We start from the raw sequence: 24,482 nt of genomic DNA on the forward strand, positions 1-24,482 counted from the left end.
GAATAAAGTGTGATTCACACCTGGTCTATCTAGGCATGACATTGGATGGAACTCTCACATATCACGACCATTTTATAAAGACAGCGACTAAGGTCAAAATACACAAACCTGCTCAGAAAACTGGCTGGAATGACATGGGGAGCCAAAGCCCAAAAGTTACACGCTTTAGCCATGGCACTCTGTTATTCGGTAGAGTATTGCACTCCAGTATGGGCTTACTTGTCTCACACAAAGATGACTGACATACAATTTAATTCCACCATGCATATTATTTCAGGCACACTTAAATCTACTCCTCTACCATAGTTACTGGTTCTCTGCAATATTGCTTCACTCAGTGTTTGCAGAGAGGAAAGCGTAGCAAAGGTCATGACAACACTGCACGATAATGCCACAGTCACTGTTAATTAAAGATTGTTTAATCCACCACATGATCGTCTGCACTCACATTGCCCATTGTAGATAAGTTTACCAGGAGAGGGATTTACGGTAGAGGACACGTGGTGAGCTCTATGGTCCTCAGAGAAAGTGACAAATAATTATCTTGTCTCGGACCCCACTCAGTGTCATCCTGGGTTTGATTTACCATGAAGGCAATAGAGCCTTATGAACCAGTTTCGTACTGGACATGGAATTTGTGCTGCAGTGAAATTTTACAGACAGTCCACTATGTCAGTATGGGCAGCCACAAACTATGACACATATTGTTGAGGACCGCAAAGTGACTCAACTTCCTGGAGGTCTTCGTGCCTTGAGCATCGTTGATAAGAATGCTGTGGCTTGGCTTGACTGGACTGCATGCGCCAAATAAATACGTTGCCAAGATTCACTTCAGAGCCAATCAGTGTTTCACTTTAAAACAAACAGGAATTGTCAGTAACTAATATAAGAGTAATTCTTCCCAGCTTGAAGCAAGCATATCACCAACTTCCATGCCCCAGTGAGAAACTATGTAGGCAACATATTGAGACTTGAATATGATGAAGAATCTAGTTTAGAAAATTTACAAATTAGACTTTCTATACAGGAGGCAATAAGCATTAATATCATGGGAGAAAAAGAGTGGAGACTGCTATGCCTGATCACGTGGGGTTGGTTTATTTCTGACTAGGAACTGATCTTTATACCCCAAGACAAAAGTTTTCATTTTATTCCTATATATGTCTTAGGCATTACCCACTCATAAAAGTTGTACCAATTACAGTGGTATGGCTTATTTCCATATTTAAGAGAATAAACCACGCCAGTATAAGTACCGTTATACCAGTATAACTACAACCACATTAGGGGTAGTACTGATGTAACTATTTCAGTAGGAAAAAAAAATAAAAGCACACCCATAACAGAAATAGTTAAGTCGGTACATAAATTGTGTGGACCCGGCCTTGGGGAATGAGAGTCTGTTCCGTGCTTATCAGCAGCAGTTCGTGCATATCTCGAGGAGACATACAATCCTGCAAATCCATTCACTAAGTAATAGGTAGAAGTTTCAATTAAGATTTTTCCAAACTGATTCCCTCAGCCTATTTAACTGGAGATCGAATGGAATTTTCAGCAAACAGTAATGTCTATTTCCTCAGGGCATTGTACAAAATAGTTGGCTGCCAAGGAGCCAAGCAGAGAAATAAGGCAGCTCCAAGTCAATGCACAATCTTTAGCAGTATGAAATTAGACTCAGACATTTCCATTTAAAAATAAGTGAGGTATTTTAAATCTGAAAACCATTTATATTAAGATCTCATCTTAAGAAAATACAATTATGCTTTAAATATGACCTGTAAAGCTGTTCAGGAGACAAGCGATGCAGCATTGTGTTCTCCCAAATGAACACCACTAATTAGCATGTTTACCAGACAATTAGGACAAGATGCTTTTTCCATTTCATAAGTACTATTTCAGTATCTGTCTAAGATGGAAATGTTCTCTCCTCTCCACATCATCTATTTACAACATTTCCTGTGTGCCCAGTTTCTTCCAGAACTCCACCGGCTACAACAAACACCATCAAGATAGGAGTTAAGCTTTCCAGTAAGACAATGGCGACCACACTGACCAAGGGAACAATGCTAGCACCTTGCTAGCAAGAACTGAGTTCAAGCACTGTTCTTTAGCACAGTACAAAAGGGGTTCCCTCTGGCCAGAGCAGATTGGAAGTAAATGGCTAGACTACACTCACCTTTCCAACATTAGAAATAAGACGTCAGAAGATCTGGTCACAACATGGTTACAAAGTGTAGATAACCACCTCCCTGTGACAAGACTAAAACCTTGGACAGTACACGTTTTTACCTGTTTACGAGGACATGATTAGGTCTTGTCTTATACTATATCTTTCAACCTTATTGAAATCAGATCCCCTGGCTTTGCGTTTCAGAGTAACATCCGTGTTAGACTGTATTCGCAAAAAGAAAAGGAGTACTTGTGGCACCTTAGAGACTAACCAATTTATTTAAGCATAAGCTTTCGTGAGCTACAGCTCACTTCGTCGGATGCATACTGTGGAAAATACAGAAGATGTTTGTTTTTATACACACAAATCATGAAAAAATGGGTGTTTATCACTACAAAAGGTTTTCTCTCCCCACACCCCACTCTCCTGCTGGTAATAGCTTATGTAAAGCGATCACTCTCCTTACAATGTGTATGATAATCAAGGTGGGCCTTCTCCCCTCCCCCCCTCCAACCTTGTGTGCAACAAGAGTGATGTAGTGGTGGGAGTCTGCTATAGACCACCGGACCAGGGGGATGAGGTAGATGAGGCTTTCTTCCAGCAGCTCACGGAAGCTACTAGATCGCATGCCCTGATTCTCATGGGTGACTTTAATTTTCCTGATATCTGCTGGGAGAGCAATACAGCGGTGCATAGACAATCCAGGAAGTTTTTGGAAAGCGTAGGGGACAATTTCCTGGTGCAAGTGCTAGAGGAGCCAACTGGGGAGGAGCTTTTCTTGACCTGCTGCTCACAAACAGGGAAGAATTAGTGGGGGAAGCAAAAGTGGATGGGAATCTGGGAGGCAGTGACCATGAGTTGGTTGAGTTCAGGATCCTGACGCAGGGAAGAAAGGTAAGCAGCAGGATACGGACCCTGGACTTCAGGAAAGCAGACTTCGACTCCCTCAGGGAACGGATGGCCAGGATCCCCTGGGCGACTAACTTGAAGGGGAAAGGAGTCCAGGAGAGCTGGCTGTATTTCAAGGAATCCCTGTTGAGTTTACAGGGACAAACCATCCCGATGAGTCGAAAGAATAGTAAATATGGCAGGCGACCAGCTTGGCTTAATGGTGAAATCCTAGCAGATCTTAAACATAAAAAAGAAGCTTACAAGAAGTGGAAGGTTAGACATATGACCAGGGAAGAGTATAAAAATATTGCTCGGGCATGTAGGAATGATATCAGGAGGGCCAAATCGCACCTGGAGCTGCAGCTAGCCAGAGATGTCAAGAGTAACAAGAAGGGTTTCTTCAGGTATGTTGGCAACAAGAAGAAAGCCAAGGAAAGTGTGGGCCCCTTACTGAATGAGGGAGGCAACCTAGTGACAGAGGATGTGGAAAAAGCTAATGTACTCAATGCTTTTTTTGCCTCTGTCTTCACGAAAAAGGTCAGCTCCCAGACTGCTGCGCTGGGCATCACAAAATGGGGAAGAGATGGCCAGCCCTCTGTGGAGATAGAGGTGGTTAGGGACTATTTAGAAAAGCTGGACGTGCACAAGTCCATGGGGCCGGACGAGTTGCATCCGAGAGTGCTGAAGGAACTGGCGGCTGTGATTGCAGAGCCATTGGCTATTATCTTTGAAAACACGTGGCGAACCGGGGAAGTCCTGGATGACTGGAAAAAGGCTAATGTAGTGCCAATCTTTAAAAAAGGGAAGGAGGAGGATCCTGGGAACTACAGGCCAGTCAGCCTCACCTCAGTCCCTGGAAAAATCATGGAGCAGGTCCTCAAAGAATCAATCCTGAAGCACTTGCATGAGAGGAAAGTGATCAGGAACAGCCAGCATGGATTCACCAAGGGAAGGTCATGCCTGACTAATCTAATCGCCTTTTATGATGAGATTACTGGTTCTGTGGATGAAGGGAAAGCAGTGGATGTATTGTTTCTTGACTTTAGCAAAGCTTTTGACACGGTCTCCCACAGTATTCTTGTCAGCAAGTTAAGGTAGTATGGGCTGGATGAATACACTATAAGGTGGGTAGAAAGCTGGCTAGATTGTCGGGCTCAACGGGTAGTGATCAATGGCTCCATGTCTAGTTGGCAGCCGGTATCAAGTGGAGTGCCCCAAGGGTCGGTCCTGGGGCCGGTTTTGTTCAATATCTTCATAAATGATCTGGAGGATGGTGTGGATTGCACTCTCAGCAAATTTGCGGATGATACTAAACTGGGAGGAGTGGTAGATACGCTGGAGGGGAGGGATAGGATACAGAAGGACCTAGACAAATTGGAGGATTGGGCCAAAAGAAATCTGATGAGGTTCAATAAGGATAAGTGCAGGGTCCTGCACTTAGGACGGAAGAACCCAATGCACAGCTACAGACTAGGGACCGAATGGCTAGGCAGCAGTTCTGCGGAAAAGGACCTAGGGGTGACAGTGGACGAGAAGCTGGATATGAGTCAGCAGTGTGCCCTTGTTGCCAAGAAGGCCAATGGCATTTTGGGATGTATAAGTAGGGGCATAGCGAGCAGATCGAGGGACGTGATCGTTCCCCTCTATTCGACATTGGTGAGGCCTCATCTGGAGTACTGTGTCCAGTTTTGGGCCCCACACTACAACAAGGATGTGGATAAATTGGAGAGAGTCCAGCGAAGGGCAACAAAAATGATTAGGGGTCTGGAACACATGACTTATGAGGAGAGGCTGAGGGAGCTGGGATTGTTTAGCCTGCAGAAGAGAAGAATGAGGGGAGATTTGATAGCTGCTTTCAACTACCTGAAAGGGGGTTCCAAAGAGGATGGCTCTAGACTGTTCTCAATGGTAGCAGATGACAGAATGAGGAGTAATGGTCTCAAGTTGCAGTGGGGGAGGTTTAGATTGGATATTAGGAAAAACTTTTTCACTAAGAGGGTGGTGAAACACTGGAATGTGTTACCTAGGGAGGTGGTAGAATCTCCTTCCTTAGAGGTTTTTAAGGTCAGGCTTGACAAAGCCCTGGCTGAGATGATTTAACTGGGAATTGGTCCTGCTTCGAGCAGGGGGTTAGACTAGATGACCTTCTGGGGTCCCTTCCAACCCTGATATTCTATGATTCTATGAACCTCGCCCCCAAACAAACCCACTCTCCTGTTGGTAATAGCTTATCTAAAGTGATCACTCTCCTTACAATGTGAATCATAATCAAGGTGGGCCATTTCCAGCACAAATCCAGGGTTTAACAAGGGCTTTGTGTTGTAACCAAGTTTCCTGACTAGTATAGTTGTAGTGTAGATAAAGCCTTTGTTTCTTTCTAAGATAAAACAAAGAAATTTTGGAGGCAGTAGAATGGGATTCAGCCACTGCTTCTGTTAATGACAGAAAACGAAAGACTGAGATACAGACAAAAAGCCAGAAAAGCTGAGTGAAGCAGTGGTAGACAGATGAGGCTGAAAATGGTTCTTACAATAAGGATGAAAGAACATGCATGAGCACCGGGGTTAGACCACTGAAAAGAGCCAGAGGCACAAACCTAGATGGAAAATGGAAGAAAGTAATAAAGAATACTGAGGTTATGAGAACTGAATATTTAGTTCTCATCATTTGTTCAGGTATAGCTTGGAAATATTTTCTGGTCTTGAAACCATCTGTACTAGTTCAAAGTATTTCTAAGCCTGTCAGGTTGTAAGATATTGTCCCTTCACATGTGGTTCAGAAAACTGATCACTAATATAACTTGCCAATCATATCTGTTTGGTTTATTTACAAAACAATGGGATTTTTGTTAGCCCTACAGATTCACCCTGAAATAGGCAAGTCAAGCTGTGTTCTGAGTTTTCGCATAGTAAGATGATACTTTAAAAAGTATCTATTTGTTTTTCAGTGTTTGTTATACAATATTAGCTATGTGAAACCTCTCAATATGATATTTATGTAGATGTTTATCATAACTGTAAGACAGGTTTAATTCTGGTTTTTATGTACAACAACTTTAAATGTAATCTGTTATCTTGCCTGGCTACTGGGGAAGAGGTGAAATGCTGTGAAACAATTCAAGATGGATAATCTTAAGTGAGACATCACCCTGCAGTCTCAGAGATATTTATTCTTTGAATCATTTTCTTCCTTAAGCCAAAATAAATCTTCTAGGCTGGAAGTATATTTTGGGTCTTTGTTTATGGAACACATGATATAAGGAAGCTCTTTCTCTTAAAGAAAATTAAAGCCTCCACTTGCTTAAATGCAGGGGAATGTGCAATTCGTAATTCCAGTTATAACGAACTTCCATAGAGAAAATGATTGATGGTTAAAGATGAACTACTATAAGTACTTCATTGGTTTCTTTATGTATCTGCCATAACACAAGGGTTTATGTCCTCTTCATCATGATGAAAAAGGTAGCCTTGAACAAGAACTATTTGTCTGAGGTTTATATATGTTAACATGGGTTTCTCATTTCAGAAAAACACAACTGGGATTTTTAACTATTCACCATAGGTTAAAAAGGAGTTATCAGAGGAAATCTGTATTGTTGACACTAAAAAACTTTGCATACCAATAACTTACCAGACCCCATGTGCACTTCTGTGTGCCCGTTAATCATCCCATTCATCAGCTCTGTATCCTCTAGTTTCAGAAGCACAGGAGGATGGAACTTCAGCTCTTCCTGAATTTTCTCCAGGCGGTTCTTCATTTGAGAGCAGCTTGTGTAGTTGAAATGGTATTTCACTTTCTGAATAATATTATCTATAAGAGGGTATCAAGAAATATTTTAATTAAAACACTGGATTGTTAATGAGCTAACTGATATCCTGGACCTTCCTATCCCATTTTTTTTAATATATCTAAAATATTATTTACTATTTGGGTCAAATTCTTTGCTTTCTATTTGTTGTGTAAAGTACCTATCACACTTCTGGATGCTGTAACACACACACTCGCCATCCCAGATATGCTTAAAACACAGCTTTACTCTGCGTAGTAAAGATGACCTAACCATGGTTTAGCAAGGTCTATAAATCACAATGAAGCCTTGAATGCTGTTAGGTCCCATCTACTCCGCAAGACAGAATTGTATTTTAACAGTGCCAGGGATTTTAGTTTTACAGTGCAAGATGGGACCTACTACTCAAACTGCACTAGCAGCAACAACTTCTCAGACCAGGATGCACAGGGATTTTCCTGAGACTTGTGCTACAAATGACTCAGACAAATATTCCATAGGTAGATTTTATAACTGCGTTCTCATACAAAAATATCCCTCTCCACAGGTTTGAGTCAAGTTGCAGACCACTAAAACTACAACCTACAGCAGCGTCTCAGTAACAATCATCCACATCTCCAGAGTCAGAGATCCCCATTACGGATATTGCTAATTGTTCTCTAACCTAGCTCACTTGCTTATCTCTGTGCTATGAAGGGTGGAGGTTTTGCTATATTATTTTTTATAATAATCATGAGTAATGAAGCAAATTAAATGTAGAAGCATATTTATAAAGAGATCTGCTTTTTAAGTGAAGTAAAAAAAAAAAGTCCTAACTTAAAATGCAATACATCCAAAACAGTAAGTTACATCCAAACAGTAACTTACAACGTATCATTTAGGTTGATGGCAGCTCCTACTGAACAGCAAGACTACAGAGTGCTTTATGACCCACAGTACACAGACACCATCAGGCAAGAATAGGGGATTTCAAGCAACAACTATGGGGATCATATTAATGCTGCAATATGCCAAGAGTTAAACAGCTACAAAGATCAATAACTACTGAGGCAATAGTTCAGATCTTGCAATTTACTCAGTGCAACTTAGATCTAAGAGAATGTATAAAAGACCATGCAACAGCGTAAGAGGAGAGGGAAACATCATATTGAAAATGAAAAAATGCAAGGAACCCAAACTTCTGCATCTTGTTTTCTTAGTACATGGCCAATGTATGATTAAAATAAGCTAGAAATCCCTAGCCAAAATGCAGGAGAAACAACAAAATGCAAATTTCAACACAGATTTATGAAGAAATTAGAATGTGGCTGGCAGTCAATTCACGCACAATGCAAGAACTGCTGCATACTGTAGTTTCCCTATAAGCATCTCTTTCTTCTAAGCAGGATCTGAAATGTCTTGTTCAGAGCTGGATGTTAGTGTATTAACCCATTTCACCACCCTACCCCTCTCAGGGTATAGATATCTCACTAATGGAACTAATCCTACAGAGCTAGTCATATTTTTCCCTGAGATGTGATGTTCACAAGGGACCTTAGTTGGTAGGTGGAAAAAAAAAAAAAAAGCCATTTATTTATGTCAGGAATCACAGGTGAGAGAGGACTCCCTGTATGATCACGAAGTGCTACATGAACCTAAGCTACGTGGGAAGTGAAAATGTCTACCACGCTGACCTGCTCTCACGGTTTTCTGTGCTGCTCACACTGTCTTTTTCACAATCTTGTCTTATACTTAGATTCGCAAAAAGAAAAGGAGTACTTGTGGCACCTTAGAGACTAACCAATTTATTTGAGCATAAGCTTTCGTGAGCTACAGCTCACTTCATCGGATGCATACTGTGGAAAGTGTAGAAGATCTTTTTATACACACAAAGCATGAAAAAAATACCTCCCCCCACCCCACTCTCCTGCTGGTAATAGCTTATCTAAAGTGATCACTCTCCTTACAATGTGTATGATAATCAAGTTGGGCCATTTCCATATAAGCTATTACCAGCAGGAGAGTGGGGTGGGGGGAGGTATTTTTTCCATGCTTTGTGTGTATAAAAAGATCTTCTACACTTTCCACAGTATGCATCCGATGAAGTGAGCTGTAGCTCACGAAAGCTTATGCTCAAATAAATTGGTTAGTCTCTAAGGTGCCACAAGTACTCCTTTTCTTTTTGCGAATACAGACTAACACGGCTGCTACTCTGAAACCTGTCATTATACTTAGATTGTAAACTTTTTGGGGCAGGGACTGTCTTTTTGTTCTGTTTTTGAACAGCACCTAGCACAACAGGGCCCAGGTCTATAACTAAGACTCCTAAGAAATACCACAATAATAATATACAGTTTGATATTATTATATATATATGTTTTTCGTACACCATTCTCCTGCCACATAAAGCCACCTTGTATGATCAGGAATTGGCATGGTTCCTTGTCATTACCAACCTGTCTGCTAGTTTAATTATTCAGATATGATGCTCTGTGCAAAGGATTCTAACATTAAGAAAGTAAATCTACAAACCAAATTCAAGAAAAGCATAGGGTCTGATAGCCAAGCTTATGCTCGTAGAGTCATATGAAGCAGAAAATTTCCACTGGAGCTCCTCCAGGAAACAAAATGCCATGACGGTTGGGCAACTGCTGGTGCAGATCCCCATGCAGGTGATGTCCCCAGAAGAATGAAAACTGAAAAGAAAACATCCATTTTAAATCACAGTTAAGAGGTAGAAGAGTTATGCTGGACATCAGCATTAGACTGTACGGTCTCAAAAATATTTTTATCTTGGCTGCATTAGTTGGGAAAGAGTACTGAAAAAAAATCTGGTTTTCATCCCAGTTGTAGTTCTATTTATAGAAAACATACCAATCTCTGTATACAGCAGCTATTTCTTCATATCCTTTATCCCCATTACCTGTTTATGGTCTCTTCTGTACAAAGGGTACTAGATCTAAAGCTATCACCTTCCGCTGACAATGCTGAAGATTAAACATAACATGAAATTCATGCCTTGTAACACTGGATTTGAAGGAAAACCAACTAAAACTCTAATCTTTCCTTTCTCAATTCATGTATTCAATCTAAGTTCATAGCCCCACCCCCCCGCTCCATGCCACAAAAATAATTATACACATACATACAATCACTTATAGCTCAGGTCTCCAGTAACCAGCCCTTACAATCTCTAACCAGGAATGCAGTCTCAGATGTGAGCTCTGATCACTTAAGAAATAAAATCCAATCAATTTAGAGTATACAAAATTAAACAATGCATTAATATTCCCTTTTGCAAATATCTAGAGCGTGAGATTTATATTTTTCTTACAAATTAAAGCTATGCTTTTTCTAGAAATGGAAGCAGATGTTAAGTCTATAGGTTTTAGAGAATAAGCCGCTGTGCACTAAACGAGAAAGGATTTTCCTGTAAAACTGGTTCCTCAATTTCTTGTCCATAATTTTTAAGACCCAACAATCTACAATTTAAGTTTTGTGAGACAACATTTCTTGCGCCTGGCAGGGGAATTTGTTGTTGTTCTTCGGGTCTTATTAAACTGCTAGATATCTAATTGCAGCCAGTGTGTATCATGGCATATTTATCTGGAGGGGTTATGGGATCCTATTGCAAGGAGTCTCCCCAGTTCTTCTCTCACAAGTAGGATTTTCAGACATGGTTAAGGAAGTTGCGCGAGACTCCCACTGAAAATCCATTGTTGTAAGTCTGAGCCAAATGGCCCTGTTCACGGAGTGATTTCTGATCCTAGGAAGCACCCACATTCGTGCATAAAACAACTGGCACTATTTTAAAGAAGTGAATTTTCATCATATCACTCTTGCTGTGTTAGGTAGGAATTGCAAGGCTGTGGTACAAATCAAAATACTGGATAATCACAGGTCCCATCCAGGAATGTTGGTAGCAATTTATAATTCAGACACATGGAGTGAGAAAAGGAACTTTGTAATATGTGGTCAAGCCTAGGATCCTTGAAGTATTATTTCTCAGACATGGGCATTCACTAGTCTGGATGGCTCACATGGGTCAGACACAATGAAGGGGGTTTTCCTGTCCTCTGAGTTCTGTCCTGTATCGAGACCAAGCAACTACCAGATGCTAACTTTCATTCATGAATGACCTGGACCGGCTCTTAAGCCTAAGAAAAAAGTAGCTTCCCGTGATTCAATAGGAAGGGAATTTTGATTATCAACAGGCCTGAGTAGTCTTGCAGATCAAGCTAAGTGGAATGAGAAAAAAAAAGCTGAAGAGCCTATTAAAACCATTTTAAAAATCTAATTTAATAAATATATTTGTCTTGACAAGATTACCTTTTTAAATGTACAATTTAAAGGTAATACAACTGACATGACTGCGAATGAGGAACTTGAGAGGGAGAAAACTCATCTAGACGTTACAGTGGTGGCTGTTTTAGAAATGCTTAAAACAGAAGGAGTTTCATTCCCATAAAGAAGCGGAAACACCAACATGAAGGAGGGGGAGTGGAGAAGAGATGCAGGTTGGAAGCAAAATGATAGCAGGAGGAAATTAGTACTAAAGTCTATATAACAACATGACAATGCAAACACTCATTTTCACATAATACTGAAAGTTCATGTTATATCTGTAGCACATGTTCAAGTTGCAGTTATATTATAGGATGAAAAAAACCCCAATAAATATGATAGCCAACCCTTGAAGTTAAATTAATCCCAGCAGGATAAACAATTCTGTGAAATTAAGACCAAATAAACGTGGTAGCTTACTGTATGCTGAAGCCACGTCCTGTTGCTGTGCCTCGATCAGGATACTGTGCCAGAATTAAGGATAATGCCTTTAGTCTCTTCCTGCATTCCAGAAAGTCCTGGTTGAGATGAAAATCCGTGGAGGCTGAAAGTGGAAGTCCGTCCCTCACTCTCACCACACAAGCAAAGAGGATCATGGACATCCTCCACAAGAGTATTCATGAGGACAACCTGGAAATAAATGTATTAAATTAAGATTGCATCCATTTACACATAAGCTACTATGCAAGGATATATTGTGTTAAAGCACAGATTTAATTCTTTCATTGCTGCTTCTGTACAATACTTCTTGTACTGCCATCATCTTTTAAAGATGACCAAGAAATGTGAGGTTTTTTTGCTTTTTTAAATTAGAACTGTCCCTTTTTCTGCTTCTTGCTGATGTATAATGACGACCAGAAAATGTTCTCTCCCTGAAAGAATTCACCAATTTCTTCCCGATAGCATTTTACTTTAGAAATATCAGGAACACTGGAAGAGATTTTGAAAGACAAAAATAGCACTTGGACATTAACTCACATTGATTAGTTGTCATTTCTATTAGTCTTCCTGTCAGTCAAACGGTTCATCTACACCCCAATTGATGGTGTGTTTGCAGTGCAGCTAGACATAACCATGCTAGCTTTAATCTAGCTGGTGCAAGTAACAGTAGTAGTGAGGACACGGTGCTTCGAGTTTCAGCACAGGGTAGCCAACTCAGTACCAGCCCGCCAGGGATTCTAAGTACATACTTGGGTTGCTATCCCTGGCCAGGGTCCATGCTGCCACAACTTCGCTGCTATTACTCACACAAGCTAACTTAAACAACACCTCAATCTGTACTGCAGACATATTCTTACTGTCACAGACAAGTCCTAAATTCCTAATGTAAAAAACAAACAGGAAATAATTTTTTTGTCCAAAAACTTTTAAGACTTTTTTTTATATATTATATAAAAATCAAAAGAGAGGACAACCCTAATTCTTCTTGTGGAAAGGGATCTGGGGATCATAGTGGACCACAACCTAAATATGAGTCAACACTGTAACACTGTTGCAAAAAAAGCAAACATCATTCTGGGATGTATTAGCAGGAGTATTGTAACCAAGACACGAGAAGTAATTCTTCTACTCTACTCCACACTGATTAGGCCTAAACTGGAGTAGTGTGCAGTTCTGCGTGCCACATTTCAGGAAAGATATAGACAAATTGGAGAAAGTCCAGAGAAGAGCAACAAAAATAATGAAAGGTCTAGAAAACAAGACCTATGAGGGAAGATTGAAAAAGTTGGGTTTGTTTAGTCTGGAGAAGAGAAGAGTGAGGGGAGACATGGTAACAGTTTTCAAGTACATAAAAGGTTGTTACAAGTAGGTGGAAGAAAAATTGTTCTTCTTAACCTCCGAGGATAGGACAAGAAGCAATGGCCTTAAATTGCAGCAAGGGTGGTTTAGGTTGGACATTAGGGAAAACTTCCTGTCAGAGTGGTTAAGCACTGGAATGAATTGTCTAGGGAGGTTCTGGAAACTCCATCATTGGGAATTTTTAAGAGCAGGTTAGACAAGCACCTGTCAGGGATGATCTAGACAATACTTAGTCCTGCCATGAGTGCAGGGGACTGGACTAGATGACCTTTCGAGGTCCCTTCCAGTTCTATTATTCTTCCTTATCAGGCCACTTAATATCCCATGGAAGCCAATTAAGTGTCAAGTGCTACCTGGTACATTCAAGAAGAACAGCAGATATGTCCCTCAAAAATGTACCATGAGAGTTCAGCAGCAAAATGCTAGAAGACTAAGGCATCAACTTACACATCATCTCAGAAATAGAGAACTCAATGGATCATGTGAAAAAGCTTGTCAGTGAGCTGATCAGCATACTTCAATATTCTAGGAGGTATGCTTGCCTAGTAAAATTAGTTTGCTTCAGGACAAACGCTTTGTACAATAGAATCACAGGACTGGAAGGGACCCTGAGAGGTCATGTTTTCCAGACCTTCAAACATTTTAGTTACTCTTCTCTGGACTTTCTCCAATTTGTTGACATCTTTCCTGAAATGCGGCGCCCAGAAGTGGACACAACATTCCAGTTGAGGCCTAATCAATGCAGAGTAGAGGGGAAGAATAACTTCTTTTGTCTTGCTTCCAACATTCCTGCTAATACATCCCAGAGCGTACCACTTTTGCAAAGAAAAAGAAAAGAAAAAGAAACATTGTTCACTTATTTTTTGCTTGTGATCCACTATGATGCCCAGATCCCTTTCTGCAGCACTCCTTCTAGTCAATGGATATTAGTGTTCCTAGACATAAAGGATCATCTAGTGTGAAATCAGAATTGTAAAGATGATGTAAAGTACATCTAATGCCCAAATTGTATTTAAACTTTGTTTTACAGTAGGAAAAAAAAAAAGACAAAATTCAGAGAACTTAAAAAGGTATTTTCTCCATCCAATTCATATTAAAAAAATTACTCAGCATCGTAGGCAAAAGCAGTTAATGTGGAGAGGGCAATAAACTCTCAATTATAGTCAGAATTACACTGTATAACTATGGGGTTTGGCATGCGAACTGGCCACAATATCAAAAAACAGTAAGCAACCCAATTACACATAATTCAACCTTTTTTTGTTGTTATGAAACTAGACAACCAGAGGGAGCAAATCCTCCATTCTTAGAATACTGCTGGCGTTTGTGATATGATTATATGTATCAGAACTATCATAGACTGTGTGTATCATAGAATATCAAGGTTGGAAGGGACCTCAGGAGGTCATCTAGTCCAAACCCATACTCAAAGCAGGACCAGTTCCCAATTTTTGCCCCAGGTCCCTAAATGGCCCCCTCAAGGATTGAACTCACAACCCTGGGTTTAGCAGGCCAATGTTCAAACCACTGAGAAGTTATGATGTTACCTAATTAAAATATAACCATGCAAACCATTGTTGCTACCACTGCTATAGAATTGCAGCAAACCTTATAACTCATGACCAGAAAGTGTTAAACAGCTTGCAAGCTGAATGACGCAAAGCCGACCTTTAAAGTCGTTAGAAATGTTAATTAGGGCCACTGCATGCTAAATAGGCTAGAACTTTGAAATGCAAACCTATGTTGTTAGAAGTTGGAGGTAATATTGTGTGTATCTTAGATGTAACCCGTGTAATCTGGACAGTTCCTGTCTGTCACTATAACTATTGATTCAGAGATCAAAATGGAATATTAACATTTATATGAATCTTTGGTAAAATAATGTCATTGTCTATACGTCTCTTTAAAGTTTGTGACAGACTGCCTAATGGATAAATTGCCGTATGTTAATTTTAGGTTTCAGAGTAGCAGCCGTGTTAGTCTGTATTCGCAAAAAGAAAAGGAGTCTCTAAGGTGCCAGAAGTACTAACAGATTTATTTGAGCATAAGCTTTCGTGAGCTACTGCTCACTTCATCAGGTGCATTCAGTGGAAAATACAGTGAGGAGATTTCTATACACAGAGACCATGAAACAATGGGTGTTACCATACACACTGTAACAAGAGTGATCACTGAAGATGAGATATTAGCAGCAGGAGAGTGGGGGAGGGGGAGGGAACCTTTTGTAGTGAATCAAGATGGGCCATTTCCAGCAGTTGACAAGAACGTCTGAGGAAGGGGGGGGAATAAACATGGGGAAAGTTTCATCCAGACTACACCACACAATCCATTGTCTACAGCCAAGCTCTACGATACAACCGCATTTGCTCCAACCCCTCAGAGACAAACACCTACAAGATCTCTATCAAGCATTCTTATAATACCCACCTGCTGAAGTGAAGAAACAGATTGACAGAGCCAGAAGAGTACCCAGAAGTCACCTACTACAGGACAGGCCCAACAAAGAAAATAACAGAACGCCACTAGCCATCACCTTCAGCCCTCAACTAAAACCTCTCCAACGCATCATCAAGGATCTACAACCTATCCTAAAGGACGACCCATAGCTCTCACAGATCTTGGGAGACAGGCCAGTCCTTGCTTACAGACAGCCCCCCAACCTGAAACAAATACTCACCAGCAACCACACAACAGAACCACTAACCCAGGAACCTATCCTTGCAATAAAGCCCGTAGCCAACTGTGCCCACATATCTATTCTGGGGACACCGTCATAGGGCCTAATCACATCAGCCACACTATCCGATGAAGTGAGCTATAGCTCACGAAAGCTTATGCTCAAATAAATTGGTTAGTCTCTAAGGTGCCACAAGTACTCCTCTTCTTTTTGCGAATACAGACTAACATGGCTGTTGCCTCTGATAGGTTTCAGAGGCTTGTTCACCTGCACATCTACCAATGTGATATATGCCATCATGTGCAAGCAATGCCCCTCTGCCATGTACATTGGTCAAACTGGACAGTCTCTACGTAAAAGAATAAATGGACACAAATCAGACGTCAAGAATTATAATATTCAAAAACCAGTCAGAGAACACTTCAATCTCTTTGGTCACTCGATTACAGACCTAAAAGTGGCAATTCTTCAACAAAAAACTTCAATAACAGACTCCAACGAGAGACTGCTGAATTGGAATTAATTTGCAAACTGCATACAATTAACTTAGGCTTGAATAGAGACTGGGAGTGGATGGGTCATTACACAAAGTAAAACTATTTCCCCATGTTTATTCCCCCTCCACTCCCCACTGTTCCTCACACGTTCTTGTCAACAGCTGGAAATGGCCCACCTTGATTATCACTACAAAAGGCTCCCCGCCCCCGCCCCCCTCTCCTGCTAGTATTAGCTCACCTTAAGTGATCACTCTGGTTACAGTGTGTATGGTAACACCCATTGTTTCATGTTCTCTATGTATATAAATCTCTCCACTGTATTTTCCACTGAATGCATCCGATGAAGTGAGCTGTAGCTCAAAAAAGCTTATGCTCAAATAAATTGGTTAGTCTCTAAGGTGCCACAAGTCCTCCTGTCCTCTTTTTGCTTATGTTAAGTTGTGTAACTAATTACTGGTGGTGCTTAAACAAAAGGTTACATCAAAAGCCTACTGTTTACTAACGTGGTCTGCATGGTCAAGTGGATGCTAGAACACTGTATAAAAAGACCCGTTGGTCCTGATTCTGTTATCTCAGATCTGCTTAAGCTTCATCAGAGGAAGTTTGAGTCGCAAGAGTGAGGTCCCAGTTATGCTGGTACATCTTAACTATGATATTTGGACATTAGACTATAACCTATGAACTGAATTCTAAAGGAACTCTTCGCAACTACAAAGTTCACCATCTCTGCTAGGAATCTGAACCTCAATGGATTGAACTCATATCTGTATGTATATTGATCTTTTAACCATACTCTTGTTTTTTAATAAATTTTAGTTTAGTTCATAAGAATTGGCTGTCGCGTGTATCTGGGTAAAATCTGGAATATTCAATAACCTGGGAGGTAATGTGTCCAATACTTTGGGATTGGTAGAATCTTTTCTTTTATATGATGAAATAAGATTTTCAGAAATCATCATATTTGACTTAGATACATGGATGGAGGCCTGAGGCTGGATCACTTTAAGGGAACTGTATTGTTTGGACTTCTGAGTAACCAGCAAGGTAAATAAGAAGCTGTTTTATGCTGGCTTGGTAAATCTAAGTATTGGAATATCCACCAGCTTTTTGGGGTTTGTCTGCCCCATTCTTTGCAGTTCACCCTAATTGAGAGACCACAGCTGGTCCCCACTGGGACCCTGGTCACAGTAAACAAAGGAAGAACCACATAGGGCTTGCATGCCATTAAAAAGAGAAAAATAGTCATTTGTTAAATTGAACAACACTACAAAAGTGTTACTGCTGAGCTTTTAAGATGGAGAGTAAAAAAAGTTAAAGCAGTTAATGTTTCTTGACACTATTTGTCTCACAGCTTGTGTTTAAAATAAATGATTTTGTTTAAAAAAAAAAAATCAAACTAAGCTCCAAAATACAAGATACATGAGAGTGAAACATCACACTGACCTTCCATCTGCTCTCATAATATCAATGTTTAAAACAAACAGTGCACAAACACGCCCAGACTTTAACCTACTGAAAAAAGTTTGTTGGTTCAGAAGAAGTATAAATATTAGCACGGTTAACTTTCAACTGAGATCAGCTCCTCAAAACTGCAAAATTCTCTCAGTTACTGGGTGCTATTCCTAACAGATTAAGATGAATTTATCTAAAACTGTTTCAGATCTATATAAAACAATGAATGATATAGATGAGGTACATCGGACGCTTCTACTTACCCTCTTGTAATAGAAGAGCAAGGGGACATTCAGTTAAATGGAAAGGCAACAAATTTAAAACAAAAACCCTTTTAACACATCACATAATTAACCTGTAGATCTCTTTGCCTCAATAAATCAGCGTTGCCAAGATATTAGGATTCAAAAAGGGATTAGACATGTGTATGGATACTGAGAACATGGACAGCTACATTACCTAGAATGAACCACTTTTCATCATTTTCTAAGGAATTGTGTACAACTTTTAAAAGCATCTATTCATGAGCAGAAGAGAGAGACTTACGTATTCTTGATTGATTTGGGGTTTTGTTAGAAATCTGCTTGGGCCTGGATTAGAGGTTAGCGCTAATGTCACCCCATAAGATACAGGGCAAATCTTAAGATTTAACTCACAAGTTTGTTCCATACACAGAGAGGCAACAGCTTGTCATCAAGACACTGAAACACTTAGACCCACCTACATTGCCAAACAAGGCTGCAAAATAAGCAGGCTCTCTCCATCTACTCTGCCCACAAAACCAGCCTCACACCCCATTCGTTTTTCTGCTCTCACTTTCACCTTTGTTCATTCCATGCTGCCCCACAGGCACAGAATGCCTTCCAAAAACCTGTTTCCCAACCCACCTCCTTTCTGCTTGTTTAAATTATCATGGCATGTATTTACTTGCAGGTGTCATGATAAAGTTAATTCTTAAGAGAGATTAATGGACTCATCAGGACGTGTACTTGCCTGAGTAACTGCACGATCTTATTACTCTAACCCTTGTCTACCTCTCTTCTTCCCCAGTCCCCTTTTCTGTCTGTGATCACTTGTCTGAATTTAGGCCCCAATCCAGTGGTTGGATCTGTGTAGCAGACCCTTGCACACATGCAGAGCCTCACTGAAGCCAACTACATTCAAAGATCCAGTTGCGAAATTGAAGCCTGGTAATACAACATATTTGTGCCAGGGACGATGTCATCCAACAAGAGACTGCTGAACTGGAATTAATTTGCAAACTGCATACAATTAACTTAGGCTTGAATAAAGACTGGGAGTGGATGGGTCATTACACAAAGTAAAACTATTTCCCCATGTTTATTCCCCCCCCCCCCCCGCAGACGTTCTTGTCAACTGCTGGAAATGACCCACCTTGATTATCACTACAAAAGGTTCCCCCCCACCACCCGCTAGTAATAGCTCACCTTACCTGATCACTCTTGTTACAGTGTGTATGGTAACATCCATTGTTTCATGTTCTCTGTGTATATAAATTTCCCCACTGTATTTTCCACTGAATGCATCCGATGAAGTGAGTTGTAGCTCATGAAAGCTTATGCTCAAACAAATTTGTTAGTCTCTAAGGTGCCACAAGTACTCCTTTTCTTTTTGCGAATACAGACTAACACGGCTGCTACTCTGAAAGATGTCATTACTGTTTCTGTTAAACACCTATCATACATTTTGGTGCTCAAAATTAAGAAAGCAATAACGTGCTCACAGTATTTTAATTTATAGCCCCCACACACTCTACTGAAACACATTTAATAAAAAATATTTTGCCAGTCCAGCTATACTACTAGTATAGACTGGACATAATGTCACAAACTTTTTTTAAAGGGACGTTTCAACAGAATAGATGGGAACTTACATAACAAACAAGGTACGTCAAATTTCAACATGAATGAAATACACTTGTATATCTAATAACATTCCAAGGATATGCTTTTTAACCTAAGGCTCATGTAAAGATTAGTCAGTGTATTGTGTATGACTGAATTAGACATTTACTGTAGTATTATTGCACCCCCTTCATGGGTAAATTAGACCTCCTATTTATCAGACAGGCCAGACATTTTCCATTACATTTTTTTCATATTTTGCAATTTAGAAAATGTATCCACCCAAAAGACTCTGAGCACAGATGCAGAAAGCTGCCTGGGTGTCCTTTTAAGCAAAAAATTCCTCTACTGTTGAAAAAGTTTGTCTTTGTTTAGTCAGAATGGGATGGTTGGTAGCATTCAGGAAGCAGGAATGTCCTGACTCGAGTATCTGTTCTCCTTCTCATTGCTCATTTGAGTCACCTTTTACCTATGGAAAAGCTGCATTTAGGTCAATTTCAGCCCAATAATTTACTAACTTCCGGTTACTGGGCCAAGTTGTGCCCTAGGCCATACCCACACAATCCCACTGAAGACTGTGGGAGAGCTGATAAAAGTTACATCAGTGCTCAGGAAAGCTTTAGAGGAAGTTGAGGGTTTTTGACTGTGCATTTGATTAAAATTTGTGTTTTGCTACATGTAATGCACCTTTGATCTCATTTTCAGATGGACCAAACACCCACAGCTTCCACTGACTGCAGAGGGACCTGTGGGTGCTCAAAACCTTTATAGGTCTATTAGGCTCAGAACAGTCTAAACAAACATAAAGGAAGTATGCAGCTTCATCAGCATTCCCGCCCCCTGCCATACATAAAGAGTCTGTCTTTCCTTACACTTCGATAACACCGTTATATGTAGTATAATCGTAGCCAGGTCAGTCCTAGGATATTAGAGAGGCAAGGTGGGTGAGGTAATATCTTGTATTGGACCAGCTTCTGTTGTTGAGACAAGTTTTTGAGCCACACAGAGCTCTTCTTCAGATGTGCGAAAGGAACTCCCAGCATCATGGTGAAAGGCAAGGTGGAACAGATTGTTTAGCACATAGATAGCACAAATGCACCATGAAACCAATAACATACCTCAATGATATTTTCAATCTCGGACAGGCAACCTAAAATCCCTTATAAATTTCCACTACAACTTCAACAACCATGATACATCCTTTAAACCAGTGGTTCTCAACAAGGGGTCCAAAGCCCCCTGGGGAGCCGCGAGCAGGTTTCAGGGAGGCCGCCAACCAGGGCCAGCATTAGACTCGCTGGGGCCCACGGTAGAAAGCCAAAGCCCCACTGCATGGAGCTGAAGCCTGGGTTCTGAGCCCCGCCACTTGGGGCCGAAGCCTGAGAAATATAGTTTCGCGGGGGCCCTGTGGCATGAGGCCCCAGGAAATTGTCCTGCTTGCTATACCCTAACACCAGCCCTGGCTTTTATATGCAGAAAACCAGTTACTGTGGCACAGGTGGGCCGTGGAGTTTTTATAGCATGTTGAGGAGGCCTCAGAAAGAAAAAGGTTGAGACTCTCTGCTTTAAACTCTCTCTGGAACAATCATCAGCTTCCTGGACACCACAGTCAGCGTCAACCATGGAATCCTGCAGACAACCATATACAAGAAATACACGGATCACCACACCAACCTTCATAGAGCCAATAACCACCCCAAACACTCCAAGAAACCTGTTATCTATAGGCAGGCACTCGGATAGCACAGAATCCAGGATATACACCTTAACACATTTAAAACCGTCTTCACCAAACAAGGATACTCCACCAGAGAAGTAAATTGCATCATGCAATGGGCCACCCAAATACCCTGAACGAATCTGCTTCAATACAGAAATAAAACCCCCTCTGACCCTACACCCCTTGTTATTACCTATCACCACCCCACACTGGAACCCACACTGGGTATCATCAAACAACTACCACCCATATTCAATAGGGACCCCATCCTGAAAGAAATCTTTCCTGAACCCCCTCTTCTGGCCTTCAAACAACCCCCAACCTCTCCAAGCTCATCACCAGAAGCAAGCTCCCCACAGACCAGGACACACCAATTCAAAGCAAACATGCAGACATAACACCCTCGACAACACATCTTTCAAGATCAATGGATCCTACACATGCCAGTCACAACATGTGGTATACCTCATCCAGTGCACTCAATTCCCCAATAGCTATGTGGGTGAAACCAGACAATCACTACACTCTCAAATGAACTCACACAGGAAAATGATAAAAGACAAAATGATAAAAGACCCATCACCTGTGGGTGAACACTTTTCACAAAATGACCGATATCTGACTATCAGTCCTCACCCTTAACGGAAACCAACACAAGAGCCACAGAGCTTAAATTTATTACTTTGCTAAACAACAAAAATCATGGACTGAACACAGACACTGGATTTATGTCTTATTTTACAACAATCTGTAACCCAGGAAACCCCCCTTTTTTTTTGGTCCTATGACTGCAGAGGTGTTAACAGACCTTTCTACCTTGAATGGTCCGTTACAATATGTTCCACTGTGCATTGTGCTGTGCCACTTTGAGTTCCTTTACCAGACCTAAAGAAGAGCTCTGTGTGGCTCAAAAGCTGGTCTCCCTCACCATAGAAATTGGTCCAATAAAATATATTCCCTCACCCACCTTGTCTCTCTAATACTGTTACAAAAAGAAAAGGAGTACTTGTGGCACCTTAGAGACTAACCAATTTATTAGAGCATAAGCTTTCGTGAGCTACAGCTCACTTCCTCAGGTACTCCTTTTCTTTTTGCGAATACAGACTAACACGGCTGTTACTGTGAAACCTGTAATACTGTTACAGTTTTTCATGCAAATAGAGTCTTGTTGACTTGAGTTACATAGGGACCAGTCTCCCAAAGCATCCAGCAACTACACCTATTGGCCCTTTACTTGCCCCCTTTTCCACAATCACACCTATACTGTGAACAACTAGAACAAAAATTGTTCTCGCAGCACAGGAAGAGCTAAATTCCAGACCTAGCAGGATTTTTGCAGTTTGGGAGCACAATACAATCCCATCCACAAACGAAGTCTTCAAGACATCAGGGGCATGTAGTGCTGTTTCCAAGTGTCCCAACACAGTTGTTTTTATAACAGGTAGTCAACAGGCGGACTGCAGGCCAAACCCAGACCGGACACTGTTGAATGGACCCCAAAATCGATGTACTCATTTTTTTATTATTATTTTTTCTGGAGTCTGGACCTTGACAAAAAAAAACTGACTATCCAATTTTATAATATAGACAAGATCTAGTGCCCAACACATTGCCTTTCCGTAACCAGGCGTTTCTCCAGCAGTGAGCTGCCAACAAGGGCATCTCCTCCATGCACATCCACTCAGCAGTGTTGCCAACTCTCAGGATTTTGTCATGAGTTTCATGATAATTATTGTTTTCCTTAAAGCCCCAGCTCCTGGAATCAAGTGGATATGTGATTATTTCAGCCTTCATTCTTAGAGGAAAAAGTAAGTGTCTAACCCTCGTGGCTGTGGAGAAAGCTTCAAAATGTGAGCTCAGGGCACCCTAAAGGCTCAAAATGCAGAAGGCAAATAAAAACACCAAATCCACTGTTTTTACATAAAAACATGAGGTTAAAATCAATCTCATGGTTTTTGATGAGAATGACACATGAATTTTGAAGATTTGGGGTTGACAGTATAGGTTCTGTATCCCCAGCACCCACCAGCCTGCCCCCCTCAGTCTCCCTACCAGCCTCCCCCCCCACCACCACCAACCAGCCTCGCCACTAGCCTGCCCCCCCGGAACAGTCTCCCCCTGACCACCCTCTCCAGCCCCCACCGCTTCACCACTAACCTGCCCCCCGCCCTCCTCACAGCCTCGCCCCCAGCCTGCCCCCCCCGCACCAGCCTGCCCCTCACAACCTCGCCACTAACCTGCCCCCCGCCCTCCTCACAGCCTCGCCCCCAGCCTGCCCCCCCGCACAACCTCGCCACTAACCTGCCCCCCGCCCTCCTCACAGCCTCGCCCCCAGCCTGCCCCCCCCGCACCAGCCTGCCCCTCACAACCTCGCCACTAACCTGCCCCCCGCCCTCCTCACAGCCTCGCCCCCAGCCTGCCCCCCCGCACCAGCCTGCCCCTCACAACCTCGCCACTAACCTGCCCCCCGCCCTCCTCACAGCCTCGCCCCCAGCCTGCCCCCCCGCACCAGCCTGCCCCTCACAACCTCGCCACTAACCTGCCCCCCGCCCTCCTCACAGCCTCGCCCCCAGCCTGCCCCCCCGCACCAGCCTGCCCCTCACAACCTCGCCACTAACCTGCCCCCCGCCCCCAGCCGCCTCCTCAGCCGCCCCCGCCCCCGCGCTGGCGGCTGCAGGGCTCTTACCTTCCCCACCGCGGGCCCCGTCGCAGCCCCCAGGAGGCGGCCCCACAACAACAACAAACCCGCCCGCCGAGACGGCGGCTAGAGCGGCCACCCCCACCCCGGAGCACGCCGGGAACTGGGGGGTCCTCCTGTGGAGGCTCGGCTCTTAAAGGGCCAGGCCCTGGCCCAAAGGCTTCCAGCTCGGCCCGCGGGGGACACACACCCCCCGCCGCAGATCCCCCGAGCCCCCGGCCCGGCCGCGCCTCCCGGGCCGGATCGCTTCGGGCAGCTCCCTCAGCCACGGGACGACGACGCTGGTCGCACCTGGCCGGGGGCAGCCCTCGCCCAGCCCCCTCTGTCTCGGCCCCGTCCTGACCCCCCCCACCGCCCGTGGCCCCGGGGGCCGCGCCGAGGCGCCCGACCCCCCCACCGCCCGTGGCCCCGGGGGCCGCGCCGAGGCGCCCGACCCCCCCACCGCCCGTGGCCCCGGGGGCCGCGCCGAGGCGCCCGACTCCCCCACCGCCCGTGGCCCCGGGGGCCGCGCCGAGGCGCCCGACTCCCCCACCGCCCGTGGCCCCTGGGACCGCGCCGAGGCGCCCGACCCCCCCCACCGCCCGTGGCCCCTGGGGCCTCCC

The 24,482-nt window shown here is 42.7% G+C and overlaps 1 protein-coding gene across 3 annotated transcripts in view; it reads right to left on the reverse strand.

Annotated features, from left to right (window-relative positions):
• The window catches only part of SEC22C (SEC22 homolog C, vesicle trafficking protein), a 35,593-nt gene extending 11,624 nt beyond the window's left edge, over positions 1 to 23,969 (reverse strand). The window contains exons 1-4 of one of the 3 annotated variants that reach the window (XM_084621881.1): positions 23,869 to 23,969; positions 11,592 to 11,801; positions 9,360 to 9,523; positions 6,692 to 6,871 (exon numbers count right to left, since the gene is read on the reverse strand). In XM_084621881.1, the coding sequence (XP_084478007.1) occupies positions 6,692 to 6,871; positions 9,360 to 9,523; positions 11,592 to 11,773 (526 nt within the window). In that variant the 5' untranslated portion in view covers positions 11,774 to 11,801; positions 23,869 to 23,969. Of the gene's footprint in view, positions 1 to 6,691; positions 6,872 to 9,359; positions 9,524 to 11,591; positions 11,802 to 19,050; positions 19,153 to 23,868 lie in introns of those variants that run through there. The other 2 variants (XM_084621883.1, XM_084621882.1) reach the window with 2 other exon arrangements.
• Between the last annotated feature and the right edge of the window lie 513 nt (positions 23,970 to 24,482).

Source organism: Lepidochelys olivacea (assembly GCF_965140295.1).
Source record: "Lepidochelys olivacea isolate rLepOli2 genome assembly, chromosome: 2".
Lineage (NCBI taxonomy): Eukaryota > Metazoa > Chordata > Testudines > Cheloniidae > Lepidochelys > Lepidochelys olivacea.